Below are 21,925 nucleotides of genomic sequence, written 5' to 3'. Positions count from 1 at the left end.
TGCTAGAGCAGGTGGGGACCGCCAGAGCATCTCGCTCTCTCTCTTTGCCTCTACAGGTTGGTTACTGACTGGCGATGACTCAATGAAATACGGCAGCGGACTGCAAGACCCTCCCCTGTAGTTGTTTCCCAGCTACTGTCTGCAACTGGAAGCGCAGGGAAGAAGAGAAGAGAGGAGCAGCTGCTGGACAGATGGAGAAGAAGCAAGGATCTCCTCATCAGTACGGTTCACTGGAGCGCACAGAAAGGACCAGAGACACCAACGAACCAGGTTACTGCAGTATTATTACATGTCGATCTATTGACTGAGTTTAAAGAGAAATAACATTTAATTCACCTAACGTGTCACTGTACTTAATCTTATTACCATAACATGATTGCAGGGACTTACTTGGTTTTGGTCTTTGTCTTGGTGTAGTGAATTTACCGTGATCTTAATCTGTTTCTACATATATTTTATAATATAATCTATGGCATCACTACAGTGTTCCTGTTAGGCATCATAGGTTTGTTTTCTGTCTTGTCCCACTACAATATATAACAGAATTACTACAGTTTGTTTTCTGGCCTTTTACTTTTATATCAGGGTCTTGTTATATAGTTGATATAAACCAATCAATACATTTTTCTAGTTGCAGCACAGGCAACAGCTCTGAAAATGTCAAGAATCCACAGGTGTCTGTTCTTCTAATGTGTGTGTGTGTGTGTCTGCTGTTCTGGGTTCTGTACTGTGTAAGAGAAAATGAGGCCCCATTACTCGTTTCCGCCGCAAAGATGAATAATGACTCACATCTGGGACTTGGCAGGACACTGGCCACATCTCAGTCTCCAGCCAATAGACTCTTGGGTCAGAAGTAACTGAAACTCTTCATTACACTGTGCTCCTTACTCTGATAATGATACTTGAAAGCCTACAACAAACAATTATTTTCATTATTTATGCAGCTTAATTTTCTCTATGAATCGTTTGATCTATAAGAAAAGAAAATAGAGAACAATGTCCATCACAATTTTCTTAATATGTCCTCAGATGTCCTTTTTTGTCCAACCAGCAGTCCAAAACCCTAAAAAATTGTTTACAATTATATAAATAAGAGAAAAGCAGTAAATCCTCAAATTGAAGAAACTGCAGCAAGATATTTTGTTACATTTTTACAAAAACAAATGCGTGAAACAATTAATCAGTTATCAAAATAGTTTTCATTTCAGCTCTATTCCTCTACATTGCTGATGGACATTGATTTTTTTAACAAATTATAATGGTGCAAATTATGCTCATAATAGCATCATGTTGTCAAGGTGTTTCTGTCGTACTGACGCACCAGCTATTGAGTGTATTGATGTGATCAGTCAAGTGGGAAGTTTAGAAAGCTGTGCAGGTCTCTTAAGACTATCTGTTTTTCTCTAATTTTACTCTTCCTTTATTCATCTCACACCCTCCTCCTGTTCCCTCCACTTCTGCCTTTTGGTCTCTAATCTGTCTGATCTGTCTGTCAGCGTGCTGTTCTACCTCATTAGGCATAAAGCATATTGTGGCAGTGTAAAAAGAGAGGGATTGAGTCAGAGCAAAGACCAAGCTCATGATGCAATTCATATCTTTAGGGGTTAGGATAAAGAGAGGGGACGATCTGGGGGAGTATGGGGTGAAATGAGGAAAAGTAGAGGGAGATGGGAAACGCTAAACTGTGAGAGAGTGAGAAAGGGGAGAAAGTGTAAAGGAGGGAACATTTCAGAGGGGTCTAGTGATGAGTCATAACTGCTCAGTGGCAGAATAACCTGTCCTTGAGAGCCTCTGCAGCAGAACATGTTGTTTCTAACCATGTAAGAATATACTAATGCTCATGACATCATGTTGTACGTTTTCTTCATCAAAACAAACCCGAACCCAGACCACAGTATGGTGTTTCAGCCAGCTTCACGGTCATAGTCAGTAAACCTTGAGTTTTTGGCAGGGATATGAACAATAATGTGGCCCTGTAGGGTGGTAGTATGTATGCGATGTTCGGTCAATGGGTTCTGTTTGTACTTGTAAGCCCAACGTTTCATCTGCTTTGTGAACTAGGTGTCACTGCTGGTAAAGTCTCATTTAGCGTCTTTACACCTGCAATGTAATGAGTATGCAGTGTGAATACGATGTGCAACTTGAGATTAGAATACAAAGAGTCTTCTTTCTTTCGCTCTCAGTTTCTCACGCTCAGGTACACACACACACACACACACACACACACACAACACACATACATACACACAGACAATGCTAGCTACAACTGTAAATCTTTTTGTCAAATGTGCACACTCTTGTGCATTGGCTTACCATGCTCTCGTAGACATTTTCTTTTAAAACAGCATGAATTGTGAGACACATTTTCCATTTTGGACATGTATTATGACAAGCATGCGTTCCTTTATCATGACTTTGTTAGAATACTGAAGAGACCTTTTATTCACAGTAGACATTTGCTTCTTACTGACTGGGCACAGCAGAAAAGCACAGGTGAAACTAATAGCATTAACAATGGCTCCCCTCAATGGGAGTTATAGTTAGCTGTTAAACCTGCTTTCGACAAGTAAGTGTGTATGCTGCAGAAAAAATCAGTTCAGCAGTTTGATTTCAGTGAGCAACTTATCTTTTGTTAAGGATCAAGTAAGGGTTGAGTTTAGGGAAATAAAACTTTTTAAAAAATTTGGTTGAGATCAAATTAGTTAGTTAAATTAGGTTAGTTGTTTTGTTATTTCTTTATATGCTATAGAAAAAACAGCACCAATAGTGTAAACATTTTGAATTTATGACTCACATGGCATGAAAAAAAGGTGTCATCTTAATTTTGTTTTTTTTTAAAAGCAACCCAAAATTGTCTTCTGGATCTAGCTTAGACATGAGATTTTGATCTTCTCATAGGCCATACAGTGAACAGGCACATTACCTACCTTACATTTGCTTATAAATAAACCACAGATTGCTTATTTATTTAAAAATTATTTATTTAGTCACAGAATTCTTACATTTGAGTGAGAAACCGTATTTGATCTTAGTATCCCTCTATGCAATGCATTTAAATGAACTTCAAAAGTAACATATCAGAAGGTGTAGATATTTCCATGTATGTTATGTCTTTTTATACTTTTAATCTCATTAACAGTTTAATAGTCACTGCAACAGCTTTCTCCTCTAAGATGTCAAGGTTGTGTTGATGGTACACTGACGTCAGCCAGTGCAGAGTACGGAATGTCTGTGTGAAGATGTCTGTCTGTACTTCAGGATCCCTTTTTTGTCTGCCACATAAAGCAGACTGCAGTTGCAGGCCTGCAAACAAAGCTTTAATGCCAGCAGGGATGTAAGTCCATGTAAGCCAGCAATTATCACCCAGCATGGCTAATGCTTCCCATGGTGCTTTTACTACAACCCTGAAGTCATACAATCCCAGTTTGAATTATAAAGATATCCTATTCCGCCTCTTTTTATGCTAGTGGAGAAAACGTGTCTTCAGAGCACTTTGAACCCAGTCAGCTCTTACCTTCCCCAAGGCTATAGCTAAGTAATGGTGTGTGTATATATAGAGTATTTAAGGGCCCCAGGAGGAATCAGAAACAGTCTGTCAGTGGCGGTATCTCCCTGGTTGTGTCCGTCTGAGCTCCCATGTTGTGCAGCTCTCTGCGGGGAAGTGACAGTTATCCAGGACTGCTAAATGGAACAATTCGAGTGCAGACAGTGGTGATTCCCTTCAGATGTCACTGCAGGTCTTTGACCATCTACCTTCAAGAAAGTCAACCATACTTGAATCTCAGGGTAACTTAAATCTAGTGTTTGTATTCTAACATGAATGGCTAAAACCATTGGACTTTTAGAATGTGGTTGTAGTTAAATGTTTGATATGCTGCTGCATTTCTCATATTCTCATGAAGCTGCAGCTGCTCATGGTGTAGTAGCTACATTGTGTGAAATGCTTTGATGTCCTTTCATACCACACAAGCATTTCCAGGGACCCTGGGACAGAGCCATTAAAATTACTTGTAATATTACAGAGCTGTTTGGAGAAAGCCTACATATTGTTGTAAATGGTGGTTGAGATATACACAATAATAACACTGTAACTGTTACGAGTGACTAACGCCTTTAATTGTCATATGACATTGTACGCTGATAAAATAGACTTTTTTCTACCTTGATTTCACTCTGTGGCTCAGATTCATATTCCTCTTTGCCTTAGAAAGAACATAACTAGATTGTTGCTCATGTGGAACATTCAGTTTTCTCAGATGTTAATTTAATGTGGTACCGTGGTTGGACTACAAACTGCATTGTTGAATACAGAATGACCTGTAAAAGTAATCACAGATATCCTTCAATATCCAAGCAAGGTGAATCTTGATGTGACAATAAACTACCTCTGTGTTTAGGTTTGCCACTGATTATATCAATTCGCCTACTTATCAGTAATCCTTCTTAGGTAGGGCTGTTTTTTTTTTTTTATTAATCGTTAGATTGTTTAGTCTGTAAATTGTCAGAAAATAGTGAAAAATGTTGTGTGAATCGTAGTTTCCCAGAACCCAAAGTGTCTTGTTTTGTCCAACCAAATAGACCAAAAGAAGATATTCAGTTTACAAGGATATAAAACAGAGACACACTGGAACCACAGACAGAGTCTTTTTTGCTTTTTAAATGAACAAAACATATCAATTATCAAAAAATGAAATCTGTTGACTGTTGACTAAGTGATTATTTGACCAATCATTTCAGCTCTGGTTAAAGCCTAGAGCTTGTTAAAATCAATTTATGTGTAAACTGTGTGGTGATTACACCAGGGGATTACATTTTGTCTAAAGACTGACACTGAATGACTGAAAAGTCACTTATCTCTGTACAGCAGAACAAGGCAGGGTAGGACTGCAGTGTGAGTCTGACAGACATACTGGGGGAAGCTAATTTCCTGGGCTGACCCACCAACCTGGGTTTATGCAATTCATCAGTTTGTGTGTGAGAGAGAGGAGAGAGAGAGAGAGAGCAGCCATGTGAGTCGTGCCAACCACTGACACATGGTAATTTAGCTATGACGTTCTGCTCCTCAACAAGCAGCAATTTCAAAGTACATCTGCTGCAGCTGTTTATACAGTTTAAAATCCAGATTCATATGCAGTTATTAATCTGCAGTGGCATATTGGATCATTTTAAAAAGCTCCTGAGTGTGTATGTGTTTGCTTGTCTCTGTTAGGTATTTGTCAGTTGAAGAAGTGCATTGTAAACTCCCTTTAATATAGAAGAGAATCTAAATACACTTTAATGTTTTTGTGTCAGACATGTTGCATCCAGACATGTTCTTTTAAAACTGCAAGACTAAAAGCTGCCCCTCTCTTTCTTTCTCTCCCTTAGAAGAGGACGTGGTGTCCATGGCGGACTCCACCATCACCGTGGACGACATTGAGGGGGAGCTTTTTAAGATTGAGAGGATCAGGGACGTCCTGGTCAGGAGGGAGTCAGAGCTCAGATACATGTGAGTGGCTTAACAACACCAACATGTGTGATGGCTGCCAGTATTATTACTGGAGACAAAATAATAGCGTACATGCTGATGTTATCATGTTAACATGCTTAAAATGAGTAAGTTGGACAAGTGGATGGTTTGGTTTATTGGTGGTGCTGAATTAAAAGTCATTGGATCATCAAGTAATTCGGATGCTTTATTTGGGGACCAAGCAAAATCTAATCCAAAAACTGTCAACATATTTCACTCTGGACCAAAGTGTTGGACCAACAGACTGATGTCCATCCTAGACAAAAACAATACAGAGTGGCCATAAATGCCATAAATGCATCTATCCATTTTTCCATTCAAGAGTACACCTTTGTACACAGCACTGCCTTCTATTCTCTCCCCTCATTTCTCTCCATCACGCTCCAAGCTGGCCCCCCATTAAAATTTCAATGGCTCTACCTTTGCCTCTGCTAAGCAGGGTAATGCATGGATATTTATTCATCTGCTTCTCTGAAAGATAAGCAGTTACACTGCTCAGACAGTGGGGGGGAAATGTGAGGAGTGGCGTGTGTGGAGTAGCAAGCAAGACTAAAGTAGATAAAGTGGGAGAATGAGAGACTGGAGGAGGTGGAGGGGAAGAGGACAGTGATGGGAAGTCAGGATTTAAAGCACCTTTTCCCCAGCGGTCCACAAACAAAACAAAACTCCAAGATGTGTTTTCTTCTAGTAAGCTGTGGAAAGTGTGTTATTTGTATTCCAGACCTCATGGCCATTTCTCCACCTACACATCTGTGGTGAGCATCTGACATGACAGGCACCGTGGTGATGAGGCTCTCAGTCTTCTGACATTGATTAATGTGTGTAATGTGTGGGTGATTTTGCATCTGACCTTAGGAGAGCCTGTTTGTGTGCGTGTTTCTAAAAAAGACCCAGTTGCTGTGATACTGGGTCACGTGAGGTCCTCCGTCAGACGAGGAAGGCACAGAGGGTTCTCTTCCCCACCTCAGTGTCAATAATGATCCACTGACTTGAAGGGCCATTGAAAGAGAGAGCATGATACAGACAGAAGCCAAGTGAAAGCCATCAGAGATGTCACAAGGCTCTCTGCTCAGAAGAGATAATTTCCTGTGTGAAACATAAGATCAAAATCAAGCTGTCTTTGTTTCCCATGCAGTAGAGTCAAGTATGGACTCCTTGGTGCCCTTTAAAGTATGAAGTGAGCTGATGTGCCATACTAATAAGTGTGTGCCTGTGTCTTTTATTCCACCATGACTGTGCAGGATGGATGACATTCAGCTGTGCAAGGAGATCACTCGTCTGAAGAAGGAGCTGCACAAATTAGTGTCCATTCCAGGTAGGAGTCTTCTGGATGTTGATAGTTGTCGATGGATGGAGGATAAAAACAGGCAACATTTACATTTTGGAAATAAGCCTATTTGCTTTATTGTCAACAATTAGTTGAGAATATTGATGCCACTCTTAGATATGAAGGTACAGCCAGCCGGTGGTCACACTTAGCTTTATGCTATCGTAGCTTAGCATAAAGACTGGAAACAAAGGGGAAACAACTAGCCTGGCTATCTCTAAATTTAAAAGATCTACCTACCAGCACCCCTAAAGCTCACACATTTGTATCACCTGTTAACTTGTTATAGGCTATCTCTATTTGTTTAATCCATATAGAAACAAGAAATGTAAAATCAGAAGTGTAAAAAAACAGGAGCAACAATTTATCAATCCGACAGTGATGTCGCGTTTACATTTCAGTTAATGTACAGGTTAAACAAACAAGATACAACCTTGTTCATCATTGGCTTTAGAAGGATTCTATGTGCTAATTGAAACTTCGGACAGGCCCAGTTTTCCCCAAAAAGCCACCCAAAAAGTCCCACTGCGTCCAGTTCTTCATTGTAGGCTAAGCTTAATCGCCAATCATGGCTCGAGCTGTCATATTTTATGCGCAAGAGTCGGGAGAGTAATATTGATCTTCTCATCTTACTCTAATCTAGTCTACTAATAATCATATTTCCAAAACAAACACTAGTTACTCAGATGTCTTGTGCTGCAGATAATGACAAGTCCAACGAGGACCGGCAGAAAGAAGAAGAACTACTGCAGCAGATCCACAAGCTGGTCGAGACCAGAGATTTCCTGGTGGATGATGTGGAGTTTGAACGGCTCAGGTGTGTGTCTGCCGCTGTGGTTTCATTACAGCTTGGTATGAGTCCTTTGGTGTCTGTCACTATAGGCTGTGAATAAATAATTAAAAATGAAATCCTGCTGCCAACAGATAGAGATGCAGTGCACATATAGTACTCCTGCAGTCTCCCAGAAAAGGCTTCAGGGTTTCATTCACAGGAGCGCAGATCTTTGATCAATTCATGAGCATCGTTTATTAACATTCCTGTAATGACTGATCAGGCACAGGTTGGAATGTCACTATTGCTGGCAAATTTGTACCTCATTTCAGTATCATCCACATTTTTCCATAACTCTCCATTAAAAACCCTGGAGCTTTTCCTAAGGCACCATGCTGTGCGTCAGTGTACCACAGAGCGCACACCAGAGAGCCATTTCAATTAAAGATGTGTCAATGTGCGTCAATGGGCACTGCAAGATGAGCTGCCATTTGGTGACAACCCCCCCCCCCCAAAATAAAAGCCTCTTAAACCTGCCGCTGGCTGTTGGTGTTTTGTTCATTTAGGAGATGAAGAGAGACTCTTCAAACCTTCCAGCCACAGCAGATCAATTTTAACACTCCTTCATCAAACATATTACACAAAACACTTCATCATATCAGAAGAAACCACCAAAGAAAAGCAGGTTGTCTTGCACATCATGTTTTCTTGATGTCAAAAATATGTAAAATGCTTTTTGTTGCTGATTAGTTTAATGTGAGATTTCTGTAGGTTAAACTTGTATTGTGGAGGACTCCAACAATGGATGCAACTCCTCTCTGTTGTTCACAGAGTTGTTTTATTCTGCACTCGTAATGAAACCTTATATTTGTTTTACAGTGGGTCCATTTTGCAGTTACACTGGTAATACCTACAGGAAATGAATGGTCCTCTGCTCACTTGCTGATCCTGATGCATATAGGTCTTTGCAGGTTCTTTAACTTGGCACTCAACTTGTAATCTAATTTGACTTGACTATGGTACACAGTATAAATCCTGTTTTTAGGTTTAATCCTCTCACTACTCCAATTGTCAGACAGTATCAAGTGCTGTTAGTTTGTGTGATCAACACTTACTGTTGGCAGCTGACAGCATGCTGTGAAAAGGCTCTGGGGCTGCTGGGAAGGTGAGAAGCAGGAAGTAGGAGAACAACAGTGTGGTAGAGGATCGCAGACAGGAGAGGATGTGACTGCGCTTAAGGCCATGTTGCCAATGCTGATAAATATAGAGATCTTTCTATTGTTATATCTCTCTTTTTTTTACCCCTGAATGTCCTTCACAAGAAAATTCTGTTGTTTTTTTTTCAAAGCAGGACAGACAAGGTACATTTAGCAACAGATATCAATATTTATCTGTTACATACACTCTGATAAATTTAGCAGGCACTACAAACATTCAAATCTCCAAATATGCAGGGTATGTTTATCCAATCTTCATAGAAAAAGAGTGGCTGCCAGATTTATTTAATATATCAGTAGAACCTCTCAGTGTAAATCCTTTCTAACAACCAAACTGTATTAAGTTTCTTATCCAGTGGGTATCTTGGCAAGGCTTTTTGTCTCTCCACTTTAATAAAAAATTAGCCTAATTTGAAATGTCTGTTTAGTACTTGTGGAATAGAATAGAAGTCCCACATGTGTAGACACCATATCTAACTTTTCTTTTGTGATATGAAGGCAATGAAAAATGTAATTGTAGCCCAAGTGCTTTATGTATTTATGTCTTTTCAGGTATATTAAATCCATCTTTCTCAATTTCTATAGGGAGAACGAAGAAGATAAAGAAATGGCAGATTTTCTGAAGTCCAAATTCCCGAGAAAGATGAAGAAGACAGGTATTTATGAAAGAGCTGCAATGTTGTGCTTCATCAAAGAATCAACGCGTAATACCGATGTTTTAGGAATTGAGGAGGAAATAAGCAGTGGCAAATATTTTCCCGGTTCCTAATTTTTTTCTTATTCAAGGTTTTTTCCTTCTGAGGGCTATTGAAGGATGAAGCTTTACACATTCACTGACTGATTCACCATAAAATAGAAATGGGACTACTGAGGCTATGCTTTAGACCTGTCAACTCATTAATCATCTGAACTTTAGATGAAATAGATGAAGTTGTGTCTTGTAACACAGAATAAAATACATTTACAACATTTCAGAATATTTAATCTTTTCCTCACAATGTGATGTTATTCTGTGCTTCAGGTGTACCAACCAGAAGGACACCATCCAGGGCTCAGCAGACCTCTTCCCCCTTCACCAAGACAGGCCTCACCCTGTTGAAGGAGTGCTGCGGCTTCACATGCTCCATCATGTAGCCTGGAGACAAAAATGGTGGGCCCCACTCCAGGGCTGACACAGGGGCCATAAACCAAAATGGCCATTCCACAGCAGTCAGTATTTCCAGTTTCAGCTTTTCAGTCCGAGAAAGACTTTGAAGCATGGATGGAGCACTACAGACGTTGAAGTTGAAAATTATCCAGAGGGAGAGCAAAGGATGTTGCAAAGATCGTGTAGTGTGTTTTTCATGCCAAGCCCCAAGTTTGTCTTGTATTGGATCTGTTCTGTCTCTGTCATTGGATTTCATATCTTATTTAGTTTTCATATTGTGCTCTCCACATCTCCGTCTCTCATCCCATTCCTGTTTTCATTTCACTGCTCAGCCAGCTTCTTCTGATTAACAGTTTCCAAAAGGTACAACCCAACATGCTGTATTTATATCTTTCTTTCAGGCAGACAGGGCAGAAGCAGCATAGCACAAGTCAGGCATGTATAGTGTACACACTAATTGGGTTGAAACGCCCACAAGTTTTATATTTTAGAGTTAGAGATTAGAACTGTCATCGCCTCATTAAAAAAAATATCTGTTTTGCAGGTGTCAACAGGCCAGTCTAGACACACTGCTGGAACTTTATAATCACCATTAAGCAGATAACACTTATGAAACTGACATTAATTGAGAGCTCTGTTAGGTTGAAGTTGCCTGTGATTTGACACCAGATCCAAATTGCTATGACCTTTTGAAAAGTGGTGGTTTGTGAAGAAAGAACGGATGTCTCATCACGCTCTATATTCCTTAAATAACAGTTAACTAGTCTTGACTAATGTCTACTTTTTAATAAATTCCAGTATTTTTCCTTCAGTGACAATGCAAAACATCCACATTGTGCTCTGTGGATTGGTGTTTTTGTTTCATTTGCAAAGAAACATTGAAGAACATCACACAATACACATTTTAAGTTTTTCATTTTCTTTTTGCTAATCCACACTAGTGATAGTGTTTTACTTTTTGACAAGACTAAGCAGACTCACCCTGCTTCATTATTTTATGATATATTTCTGATGAATATTCAACAGATACTGTACATAAGTACAGGAACGATAGTTATTACAGTGTTATGTGGGGACACATACAGTATTAAGCCATGTATGGGTGTTCATATCCTAATGTATGCACATGAGCACACTTGAAAGTGAAAGAATGAATCATTCTTAGTCTGTTGCACTCAGTTTTGTATCATCCATACTCATTTCTTTAAATGTTATGGATCGGATGGATCGGCACATAACTGACACTGCAGACCACTAGACCTAATACATATATATATATGCCACTCCAGTGATAAAAGCAGTCATTGTATGCATCATTGAGGCACACTTGACAGCATTCTGAGTGGTATAGGCCTACTTTATGTTTTATATTAATCTCCTGTCTATGGCCAGAACACTTCAGCCCACTTCCACTATGAGTAAAGATGATATATTTATTTCCACCCTATATTTGATCAGTTATTACAGCCTGAATATGTACCTATAAAATGTGTATCCATGTGCTTTACATTAAGCACAGGGATGGCCAATCAAACTACGGAGCGGATCTCTGTGTTGCCAAGAGAAATAGTCGCCATAGCAACCTTGTATACCCCATATCTTTACAATGAGACAACTAGGAAGGTTAGATGGATCGGAGATGAGATTTTCATAGATACTCGAGTTTTATCATGGTTACCTCATGAAAGGTAAGCAGGAGACAGAATAGTATTGCTACTGAAATTGTGTGAATTGTCATATTTTGGATTCACACTGGAATAACATATAGATACTATTTAGAATTGCGTCTGAATCCCTTTCACACCCTTTTAAATAAAGTAAGATTAGGTAAACATAAGGCAGCTGTACTTGACTGGAAAGTAGACATTTGACATTTGACATACACAGATGTTACAGTAGATGCTAACTGAATTAAAATAGTTTTAATTATTACAGATGATACATTTCACAGTCAATCTCCCAGTTTATTTCTCACCCCCGTTTGACACAGTGTTCTCTTTTATGTTTTTTTCCCCCAACTATTGCTTAGGATGGATACAGCTGTCTCTTTTGTTCAGTCACTGGATCCTTTGATATTCAGTCTCAACACTGTCATGGAGGCTTTGGGTCACAAATCACCCAGCAACCATGTCCGGTGCTGTCACAGACAACACAGGGGAATTTAGATGTGTGCCAGTAATGCTGAAATTCTGTAACAGCCATGAGACAAAAACAGATATTGTATTTTTTTGTGTTAGATGGGTGTGTGACAGTAATATTTGAGAAAGGTTAAGTGAGGAAATTAGTTTCAAAATGTTAAGTATTATGACCATAACAGATCTATACTATATTTGTTTTTGTTTTGAAGTTTTGAAAAATAAAAAACTAATGGTTTGATGTACAGGTCCTAATTTACAAGTACAATTATAAATACAATTATGTGTGTATATATATATATATATATATATATATAAACAAACACCTTCATCTGATTAATAATTTTTACATGGGTACACTTCAATTTTCACATTTAGACATAAAAACCAGCTGTTCACACCAGCTGGAGGGTGTGTTACATGCCCTAACTCAGAATTTCTGAGGAAGATTCTTATAGACAAGGAAGCGACCATGTAGCCTCTTAGGATAGACACAGTGTTGCAGGAGAGAAAATCAGAGAGAGAAAATTATATAAGAAGAGAGTTTGAAGTGGCCGAAAGCAGGGGAGATGAAGAAAAAGAGAGAAGGCGAGTGGGAGGGCACGGAGTTGAGGGGGGTCTAATCTTTCAGTGTGACTCATCCTTAGTGAAAACACTGTGAGTTCCCACAAGGGCAGCTCTCAGTGAATGTTACGTGGAAAGGGCAGGACTGTCATTCAAACAGTGTCATCCTGAACACCTTCTGCAAAGCACTGTGTAAAAATGGGGACAGTATTTATTTGTTTGTTTATGCGTGTGAAAAATGAATGAGAAAGAAAATGTGTGAGTGTATGTTTCAGTATATGTACGGTACCTGTGCTAGGAACAAGGGTGATAATGGGAGGTACAGTAGCTGTTGTTACTATGGTTACTGTGACTTGATGGTACACTCTCACTTCTTGTTTAATTTTGGTTGTGCTATGTAATAAACTCCACTGGATTGTAATGCAAGGCTGCATGTGTTGTAAACTGCAGGGGGAAGACAAGGAACCTGCTTTTTTATAATGTTCAGGATACAGGGTTCTTAAATGTTCTCAGTTAAAGCTGCAAATGTAATAAATTAAATATTATCTCAAATTTCAGTTTCATTACACATGTTTCTGTTTCTTGGGAGATGACAAAAGAGTTATAAAAGTGAAAAATGTGATCTAATAAACTGCCAACAGTAAGATCAATATCACTCTCATAGCTGACCCATAATATGAAGCTAGACCCAGGAAGCAAATAGCTTAGCTCTCCATAGTTCAAAAATACACTCATACAAACACCTCTTAGTTTACTAATTAACACATCAAGTTGCCACTGGTTGCCTGGCAACCTCACAGTGATTACAAAACTGGATGTATTGAGAGAGCTTGATGGTCGGTCTTGCTGATAATTTGTCCCAGTGACCTCTCCCCAGAAGCATTTTCTCTTACTCCATGACCTCCATGATAAGAGACACTGAAACTGTAAACAAGGTCAATTACTCTTTGTGTTGTTAACTTTTAATCCATGGAGATTTAAACATTTTTCAAAAGCTGGGGCACCCTGGTAGCATGGCACACCCTAGTAGCTAGTACCAAGTGGAGAACGTTCCACGTATCCACACAACATGGAAATAAATTCAGAAGCCAGACAACATTTTTGGCTTTTGCGCTCAGCAAGCAGTCCAATATACAGTACTTATAATACATCCATGGCCTGGCTCCTTGTCCAAACTTGTAGTTTTTACATTTCTGTTTGGAGAACATATTATTGGTGAACAATGTTAGACGTTTTTATTATTTATGTTTTTGTTGGGGAGGGGGAACTTTATGGGGCCTGGGGCCGGATTCGAATTCAGGCTACTGTGGTATATGTGGTAGACACTGTACCAGGTGTATTTTTGTAACTTTGGAAAAAATCGGGCTAGCTGTTTCCTGTCTTTATGCTAAGCTAAGCTAATCACCACTAGCTTCATATTTAACGGACAGATATGAGATAGGTATCCATTTTCTCATCTACCTTTCACCATGAAAACAAATAAGTGTTTATCACAAATGTACTAAAATTTTTCTTAAATTACTTTTCCTTGAAATTTTTCTTCAACTTTTTCCTTCTGAACTTTTCTTTTTCTATATTTCGGAGGTTATATGTGTATTTTCACGCCTTTAAAACCTTTGCTGATGTGTTCTCAGTTTTCAATTAAAAAGCTGTTAATTGTCACATTTGGGGGTTATTATCAAAGTAGCCGATGTGAGTTTCTGCCTGAACAGAAAAAGAAAACAAATTAAGCAGTTCCTTTGTTTTACATTTTTTAGAAGTGAATTTGCAGCTCAGTTATCTTTAATGTTGAATTTGACAGACACTCTCCAGTAGCAGCAGGGTGTTTTAATGGGTTCTTTTCTAACTGGATTCAATGGGAGGAAGCTGCATGTCAAAAAACATCCGCTAAGTCTGCTGAATTACCCAAGAATACACTTGCAGAGTTCATATTTGTAAACTCAGCCCTCAGACTGTGGTTTTATGTAATATGACACTGACTGAAGTGCTCAGTACGTCTGTGACTTTGCAAGGGGTCAGAAGAGTGACTTAATAAAAAGGGCAAATGGGAAGTAGGCCTTCACACCTAACTGCTGTTGCCATGGATACAGCAAAAAATGATAGAGTAACCAGAAACTGAACATGCATACTTGTTCACAATAACCAGGTATCTTATTATACATTTATTACCTGCTCATGCAGCACATGGGATGATATGTGGCTCAGTGAGATCAATTTAATATTTAACTTTCCACAAAGATTTCACTTTTGTTGTTCTTATATGTGTTGCCAATAATTTGTCATCACGTCCTTTCTTTAATATGCCTTTGTTAATGCCTGCTGACATTTTGCACATCCATAGTTAAAGTAAACACAGGGGAAATATTACCACACAACTCAACAAGAGTGATTCCTTGCAACCTGATGGATATTGAAATGTGAAAGTTATTATTAAAATTGGAAGCCTCATCTAGAAAGAAATGTCTAAAAACATCCAGATTAAAGTTGGATTAGTTTTTGTTTAATTTTTTTTGTCATTTTGTGCTTTTGTCTGTTCTCTCTTTGTTCCCTTCGTGTTTATGTTCGTAAATAATGTTCTAATGTGATGTTGGCTGCATATGGGACTATTTACTTTTCTTTATACTGTATGTTATTTATCTTTCATTTTATATGATTATAAGATACCTTGATGAAATGTAACATGCATGTTATGTACATTTCAGTATTATATACTAAAATTAGTGTTTTATTTTGTCCACCCCATTTATACCATTGAGGGTAGGCCAAATAAAAAACAACTATCTGTAAAACACAGTTCAGCAGCACCACAAACTATATTATCCACAATAATATTACAATTAAATAACTGTATCATTATCATCAATACCCTTCATGAAGGGAGGATTTATTGCAGGACTGTTGTATTAGACTGCATTTGTATCTGATAAACTGTGAACTGACTGTATATATTCCAATAAAAGTTCAGGATTTGAAAGAGGAACATCACAGCCACATAGTGTACACAACATTAAAACCTAAACCTTAAAAATGAGATAATGTGATATTGTAGCTTTCTATAACAGTGAATGTGAGGCAGATGAAGGTGGTTTGTTGCAGCAGATAATATATATGACTCAGCGCAGTGAATATCATCCCCAAAATAATAAAGCTGCCAAAGAGTGAAAAGAGAGACAATTGGGAAGGGTTGTCAAGATTGTTGCGAGGAAAAAGAGAGTGAAAACTTCATGTTGATCTTGTGGTGGCTGATCTGGTCTGAGGAACTTACTGGAAAAGTTATTTGATCCTTGTGGAGCCAATACTGTGTGTCCTGCCTAATTAACAATCCAGTGACATGTGAGCACTGAGAATACCAGCTGCTGTTGTTTCAGGCATCTGGAGCCTGCCTGCATCCTATTCCTTCTTGTGCATAACCACAGCGATGATTTGTATTACACCTTCCATGTTTTGTCTTACCACCATCTTTCTGTGTCTTTCATATACTCCTGTTCTATTTTAAATCAACACGCTGTTTCTTACTGTTTCTCATTTGTGTCCCTTGACTCTCTTCAGTCCAGGGGTTTTTAAATAACAGCAACACTCGACATCCCAGTCACCGGTAATAAGAGCGTGGGCAGCGCCTTTACTTGGAAGCTTGCCATGTTCCATTAACTCTCTCCTAAAGTCACCAATGCAGGAAACAAAACTGATTTCCTCTCTTTAGAAAAAAGCAGGTGTGACTCATCCCCTAGTCAAACCTCCCTCCACACTTTCTCTTTCTGCTTCCACTCCTGTCACTCCCTACTCCCAATGTGTCCTCAAAACACTCCTCCAGCATCTCTAAGCAAATAATCAAATAATTACGATGCAGCAGGTTGCCAGGTCCCGCGTCTGCTTCCCTGCTTATCTTCCACTCATTATGTCAGCAGCACCGTCATGCAAATGCGGGTTTGCTCAGAAAAAATTGTAAAGTATCAGTGACAGAGTGTGAGTGTGTGAGCACCTGCAGGCATCTGTGTGTTTTTTGGAGAGAGACCATTTATGGCCAGAGGGCTGGAAACATTTTTCATGTTTATTTATTTTCTCCTTTGTGCATCTTTATAATTATATAATAAACATACAATAATGAGTTTGCCCCATTCACTTAATTGGCTGCTGAAAGAACTGAAGGTTTTTGTATTGGCATTCATTACATGTCATGTAGCTTTGGCTACATGCCTAAAATATAATTGTCTTAACAGCAGGGGTACTTTTGACAGACTGCAAATAAACCAAATAAATACATAATATATTGCACATCAGCATGTATGAGCTCAATGTCTAATAAGCTGATGAGTATGGCAGGGGAACTGCTGAATAGAGGAAAAGCTCACTGTTTTTTAGACAGATATGTGGGATGGAAACAGATGTTCAATAAAGAGATTATTCTAAATATTTGCCAGTCTAAAACTGGAGAATTCAGATAAAGTGCAGTGTGTGCCATTTGATTTCAAATTTGGTGCCTGGAATGGGCACCTGGATATTTTTAACATTAGATGGTTGCAAAATCACCTTAGTAACAACAAATAATTGCCAAGTTTAAAGTACAAAAAGTGATTTTTAGCCAAAGCAAACGACACATGAGGGATGTGGTCGAGGTTATTCCCTAATCTGCTCTGCAGTTGCCTGGCCATCCCTGCCCACCTCCTCAGCTGTATCTAATTTCTTCATCAGCCCTGCAGATGCTTAGTTGGCCCATTCCCACTCATCTGTCTGTTCATCCTAGTTGTTTTGTTGGTTTCTGGTTTTGTGCTTTTGTGTTCGAGTATCTGTTACCTGAATCTGTACACCTGCCTGCCTTGCTATATGTACCTGCCTGCAAGTTATAGCTTCAGTCAAGACATCCCACTGCCTCCTTTGTCTGCATTTGGGTCCTATCCCTGATGCTCTGCATAACCAGCCTTGACAATGTGGGATTTTAATTTGTAATGTGGACTTTATATACTGCACAATATCGTACATTTAAAAAAAAAAAAAAAAAAATTATCTGGGGGACACCTAGTGGTCAGTTAATATACAGCTACACACTGTTCACATACCTTCAAGTACTTTTCATTTGCACATACAGGTAGCATTGTCCAAACGTATACTTTAACTTGGTTGTGTATGAGTAGTCCTGGATCTTGGACTTATCCAGGGATTTATTTATTGTTTTTTTTTCTCTCTCTGTCTATTCAAATAGCTATGCAAGCTTTTAATCTTTTTTTAATTGTTAATTGTTTAATCACAAGATGATAAATAAATACTGGTAGTTGTGCATGTGTTTTGTGTATTACTTTACATTTATGCTGACAATTTTCCAAAACACATGTTGCAACAATTATTAGATTGATTTCTCTCCAGTTAGCCTTTGTTTTGTCTCCATTCCAGTTCTGTATTGTAAATGGTATGTAAACCTGCAGAAAGATTAAACAAAACAAATATTAAAAAGTCACAGAATAGGCAGAATAGTTGTACAGCTGTAGTTGCCTCACAGAAAGGGTTATCCACCATGTCTTTGTCACCAACCAGCTGATGTCTGTGTAGGTTATGCTCAGATAGAAACTCTCTGTGGGTTTTGGAGCTCTTTACAGCCATGTCCATACAACCAGACCATTTGACCACAAGATCAAGGATAATGCAATTTGCAGTCATAACACAGAATAAGATAAAAACATAATTGCCATATGGGACACCAAGAAACAGTAATCTGGATAAATTCAGGACTTCATGGTGACTGCTGGCTCCCAGAATAATTTATGCTCCATAATTTTATCTGAGGTGTTGTAGGGGAGTCAAAACTTGATTCGCTACTGTAGAAATAGTTTGCTGTAATAACAGTCTGCATATTGATTGATTGGCATGTTAAGTGGAAAGAGAATGACTCCTTGCTCCCCTTTCTTTTTTTGTACTTAAGTATGTATGATAAAATATATTTGTATGTGTATGCCATCTTGTGGGGATGGTGGGAAAATAGTAAAATCAATCAATGCAGAATATTGTCCCCTGTGACTGTTGTACTATTATTAATTGTATCATTATTCTGTCCATGTACATTGAGAGGAACATAAAACCGGAGTTATATTCTATGTGTACAAACACCTGGCCAATAAAAGTTATACTGATTACATTATCATTACTTATACATTGACATAAAAGCAAGATTTTATGGTTGTAGTTGATTGACGTGGAGCTATTTTTGAACTATATTTTGTATAAGACTGCAACAAATTACTATTTTCTTTAGATTTCATTATTATTAATCTTCTGATTATTTTCTCCATTAATTGTTTGTAAAAACAAATCTGAAAATAGTGAGAAATGCTGGCACAATTACCCAGAGCCCAAAGTGACACACTCACAATGCGTTCAATAGTTCAAACCTTAAAATGATTAACAATAAATTAAAATCAGCAAATCCTCACATCTGTAAAGCCGGAACCATGAAGTGTTTTACATAAAAAATGAAATCATTATCAAAATAGTTACTAATACAACTAATTGTTTTAGCTGTACTTGGGTTTGGTAGTTTAATTTATAACAAAACATTATATTTTATAAAGTATTCATATGTTTTGAGTGTAAAAATCTAAATTTGTAAAGTCTCTAAAGCTGTCAGATAATTATAGCAGAGTAAAAAGTACATCATTTCACTCTAAATTGTAGTGGAGTAGAAGTAGACATGAAAAGACTTAGTAAGCCTACTTTAAAGTTGTAGTTGCAGCACAGCAGGCTACTTGAGTAAATGTACTCAGCTGCATTCAGCCACTGATTAATGCCCATGTATCCATATCCTGGTGGTTTGGGGAGAAATACTGAACAGTGCTCCTCACTCAGTCAGCAGTACTTTTACAGCGTAGTACTGACTGAATAGCAGTTCTCTGGCTCCATCTTGCGGCCGCCCCTAGTAGGCGCAGCTACAAAGTGCAGCACGGTGCCTCCGCTTTGCCAGACTCTGATTCTCCGCCAAGTTGAGTTACACGTCAGTAGGGAACCTGTACTGGTGAGTGGACGTGTACAGCGCGCGTCAGGCGGTTCCCGGATGCACCAAACAGAAACATGGAACGGGTAGTGGTGGAAGTGCCGATCAACAACGGTGAGATACATTACCACCTGCACGTCTACCGCGCCGTTCAGCCACTTACATTAACGTGTCCTAAACGGCATTTTGGTGCTTCTCTAGATTCGTGCACAAATGCTCCTCCTCCTCTGACGCATAGGTTCGGCAGTGAACGTGTTGCAGGCTCAGCAGGGCTATCAGAGCTTTACAGGCCATTTGTCTCGTTTTCTGTGTGTGGGGAGTCTTGTAGCTGCAGGCTGCCGTCTGCTTGTACTTGTGCGCTGTGACAGAGCTACTGTCACCTGTCAAACAGCAGTTCTGCTGCTGTCATCACTTACCTCTGCTCCAAAACACAGGCCCAGTGTATTCCCTATCATGGCTGTTTAATTATATGCACAGAAATAACATGAAATTACACAAGTGGACAGTGACTGTAAAAGAATCCACTGAGAAAAATAGTCCTCTGCTCTAAAATATAGGCTGTAATAGTCCCTATACTCTTCCAACATAGATCAGTTTAACCACTACCAGTTGCAGCAAGGAAGTATAATGGTTTTGGTCCAATAAAAACACAGGGTTTCCTAGGTTACAGTGGGTTCAGCCCCCTTTCTCTCTTTCTCTCTCACATATGTCTAGTTGCACTTGATATCTCTAGTGCTAATTATAGTAGTGTAATTATGGGATATAATTTATTATTACTTTTTTGTGAAGGTCATAGTTCAGAGCAGTTCTGAAGCAGACCCTCTGTGTGGACAATGGTTTCATTATCTAACCTCACTGTGTTTTAGCACATTCTAGGCTGCGTCTGTTCTATTTAATTGTGTTCTATTATCAACTTCAGGTTTTTCCCTCGCTGGCCCTTCCACGACGCCACGAAAGCGGCAGGTGCGTTTTTCAGCGCGACATGACATCATCCTTCTGCGGGAGGTTATCGCCCAGAACCCCTTCGCTTCAAAAGAGCCAGGTCAGTCCTGTTTCCAAAGGAAACAGAAAGAGCTGCAGTTCCTGCAAAACAAATGTGGTAAATGAGTGGTCAGTTCAAAATATTTCTAGTGGAGCTTGAATGACATTTAATCCAGAAAACATTTAAAGAAGAAGGATTTATTGTCAGAAATGGAATATAATATTTATAGGTATGTTTTCATTAATGTATAAAAACCTGAATATAGGCATTGTTGTGTTGCCATGTTTCTACAGTAGCCCAGATGGACAACCCAACCACTGGCGGTAGATAGGGCCTTTCACATTTTCATTCCCCATGCCTGTGTATTCATGCTGGTTACAAATGTTCATTTTCTATATACTGTATATTCATGTGTGTGAACTCATTCATCTTTATTAGGACGGATCTGGGCCCGTGTGGGGGAGATTATCACTGCAGCCCTCCAAGATGAAAACTTTGAGGTGGATGCCAGGCGGTGTAGGGAGAGGACCATGCTGCTGCTAGACTACTACAAGAAACAAGACTTTCCCAGTCTGCGCAGGTTGGTTCTTTCACAAGCACCCACATGATGGATGAAGTAGATGTGTGATGACTTGGAGATGTGCTCAGTCTTACCAAAAAGAAAACATAAGTTTATTGTGTATGTGCTTTTGGTGAACTCAGGTTTGGAACTGAGAGGTTGTACGCCCAAAAGGAGGATCTGCTCCATGAGGTTTTGGAACTGGAGGCTGAGAAGGGGCTGCTGGCCAGTGGGGAAAGCACAAAGTACCAGGTGGGTGTCAGTGGTGTCGTGTTAGTAGAGAAGAGTACATAAACATGTGTGACACCACCAGGGTAAGAAATGTACTTTCACAGATGGTGTTTCAGTGCCCATGAGCTGGTTTAGAGGTACAGATTGAATCTATAAGTTACAGCTTCTATTACACAACTTCATGCTGCAGTTTATTTATTTTATACAACAGTGGTACTTCTTCTTTGTACAGACATTGTTCTTAGCCACAGATTAAATTAATATCACTACTTTACTCTTTTTCTCTCTTTTCCCTACCTCACGCTCATTTTATCCCTTTCATGGTTGCTATTTATGGTATTCTTATGCTACTCCCATATCTACCTATTTATCTTTTTTATCTTTTCTACCTAAGTATTTTATTCTATTGTTGTATTTTATTCTATTGTATTTTATTGTATTTAAATGTACCTTATAAAGCTATGACGACCCAATTTCCCTTCTGGGATTAATAAAGTCTATCTATC

General features: G+C 38.9%; 2 protein-coding genes across 3 annotated transcripts in view; both read left to right on the top strand.

Annotated features, from left to right (window-relative positions):
- The first annotated feature begins 19 nt into the window (after positions 1-19).
- Positions 20-13,159, top strand: LOC118326440 (bMERB domain-containing protein 1-like). Its single transcript, XM_035659434.1, has 6 exons — positions 20-270; positions 5,368-5,488; positions 6,751-6,824; positions 7,539-7,653; positions 9,411-9,481; positions 9,847-13,159. The coding sequence occupies exons 1-6, from the start codon at positions 192-194 to the stop codon at positions 9,957-9,959; spliced, it is 573 nt and encodes a 190-aa protein (XP_035515327.1). The 5' UTR covers positions 20-191; the 3' UTR covers positions 9,960-13,159.
- A 6,468-nt stretch (positions 13,160-19,627) lies between these two features.
- si:dkey-45d16.4 (scaffold attachment factor B1) overlaps positions 19,628-21,925 on the top strand; it is a 5,267-nt gene continuing 2,969 nt past the window's right edge. For both annotated transcript variants that reach the window (XM_035659373.1, XM_035659372.1), the window contains exons 1-4: positions 19,628-19,761; positions 20,567-20,689; positions 21,068-21,209; positions 21,332-21,440. In XM_035659373.1, coding sequence (XP_035515266.1) covers positions 19,725-19,761; positions 20,567-20,689; positions 21,068-21,209; positions 21,332-21,440 — 411 coding nt within the window. In that variant the 5' untranslated portion in view covers positions 19,628-19,724. The remainder of the gene's footprint in view (positions 19,762-20,566; positions 20,690-21,067; positions 21,210-21,331; positions 21,441-21,925) is intronic.

Source organism: Morone saxatilis, unplaced genomic scaffold (genome assembly GCF_004916995.1).
Source record: "Morone saxatilis isolate NCDOM2014 unplaced genomic scaffold, NCSU_SB_2.0 Contig17, whole genome shotgun sequence".
In the NCBI taxonomy this organism is placed as follows: domain Eukaryota; kingdom Metazoa; phylum Chordata; class Actinopteri; family Moronidae; genus Morone; species Morone saxatilis.
The sequence above is the reverse complement of the archived record's forward strand: the minus strand, read 5'-3'. Positions and strand labels throughout refer to the sequence as shown.

Coding starts and splice junctions, on each gene's coding strand:
- LOC118326440 (XM_035659434.1), top strand. CDS start 192: ATGGAGAAGAAGCAAGGATCTCCTCATCAGTACGGTTCACTGGAGCGC. Junction 271..5,367: donor CAGAGACACCAACGAACCAG/GTTACTGCAGTA, acceptor TCTCTCCCTTAG/AAGAGGACGTGGTGTCCATG. Junction 7,654..9,410: donor GTGGAGTTTGAACGGCTCAG/GTGTGTGTCTGC, acceptor CAATTTCTATAG/GGAGAACGAAGAAGATAAAG.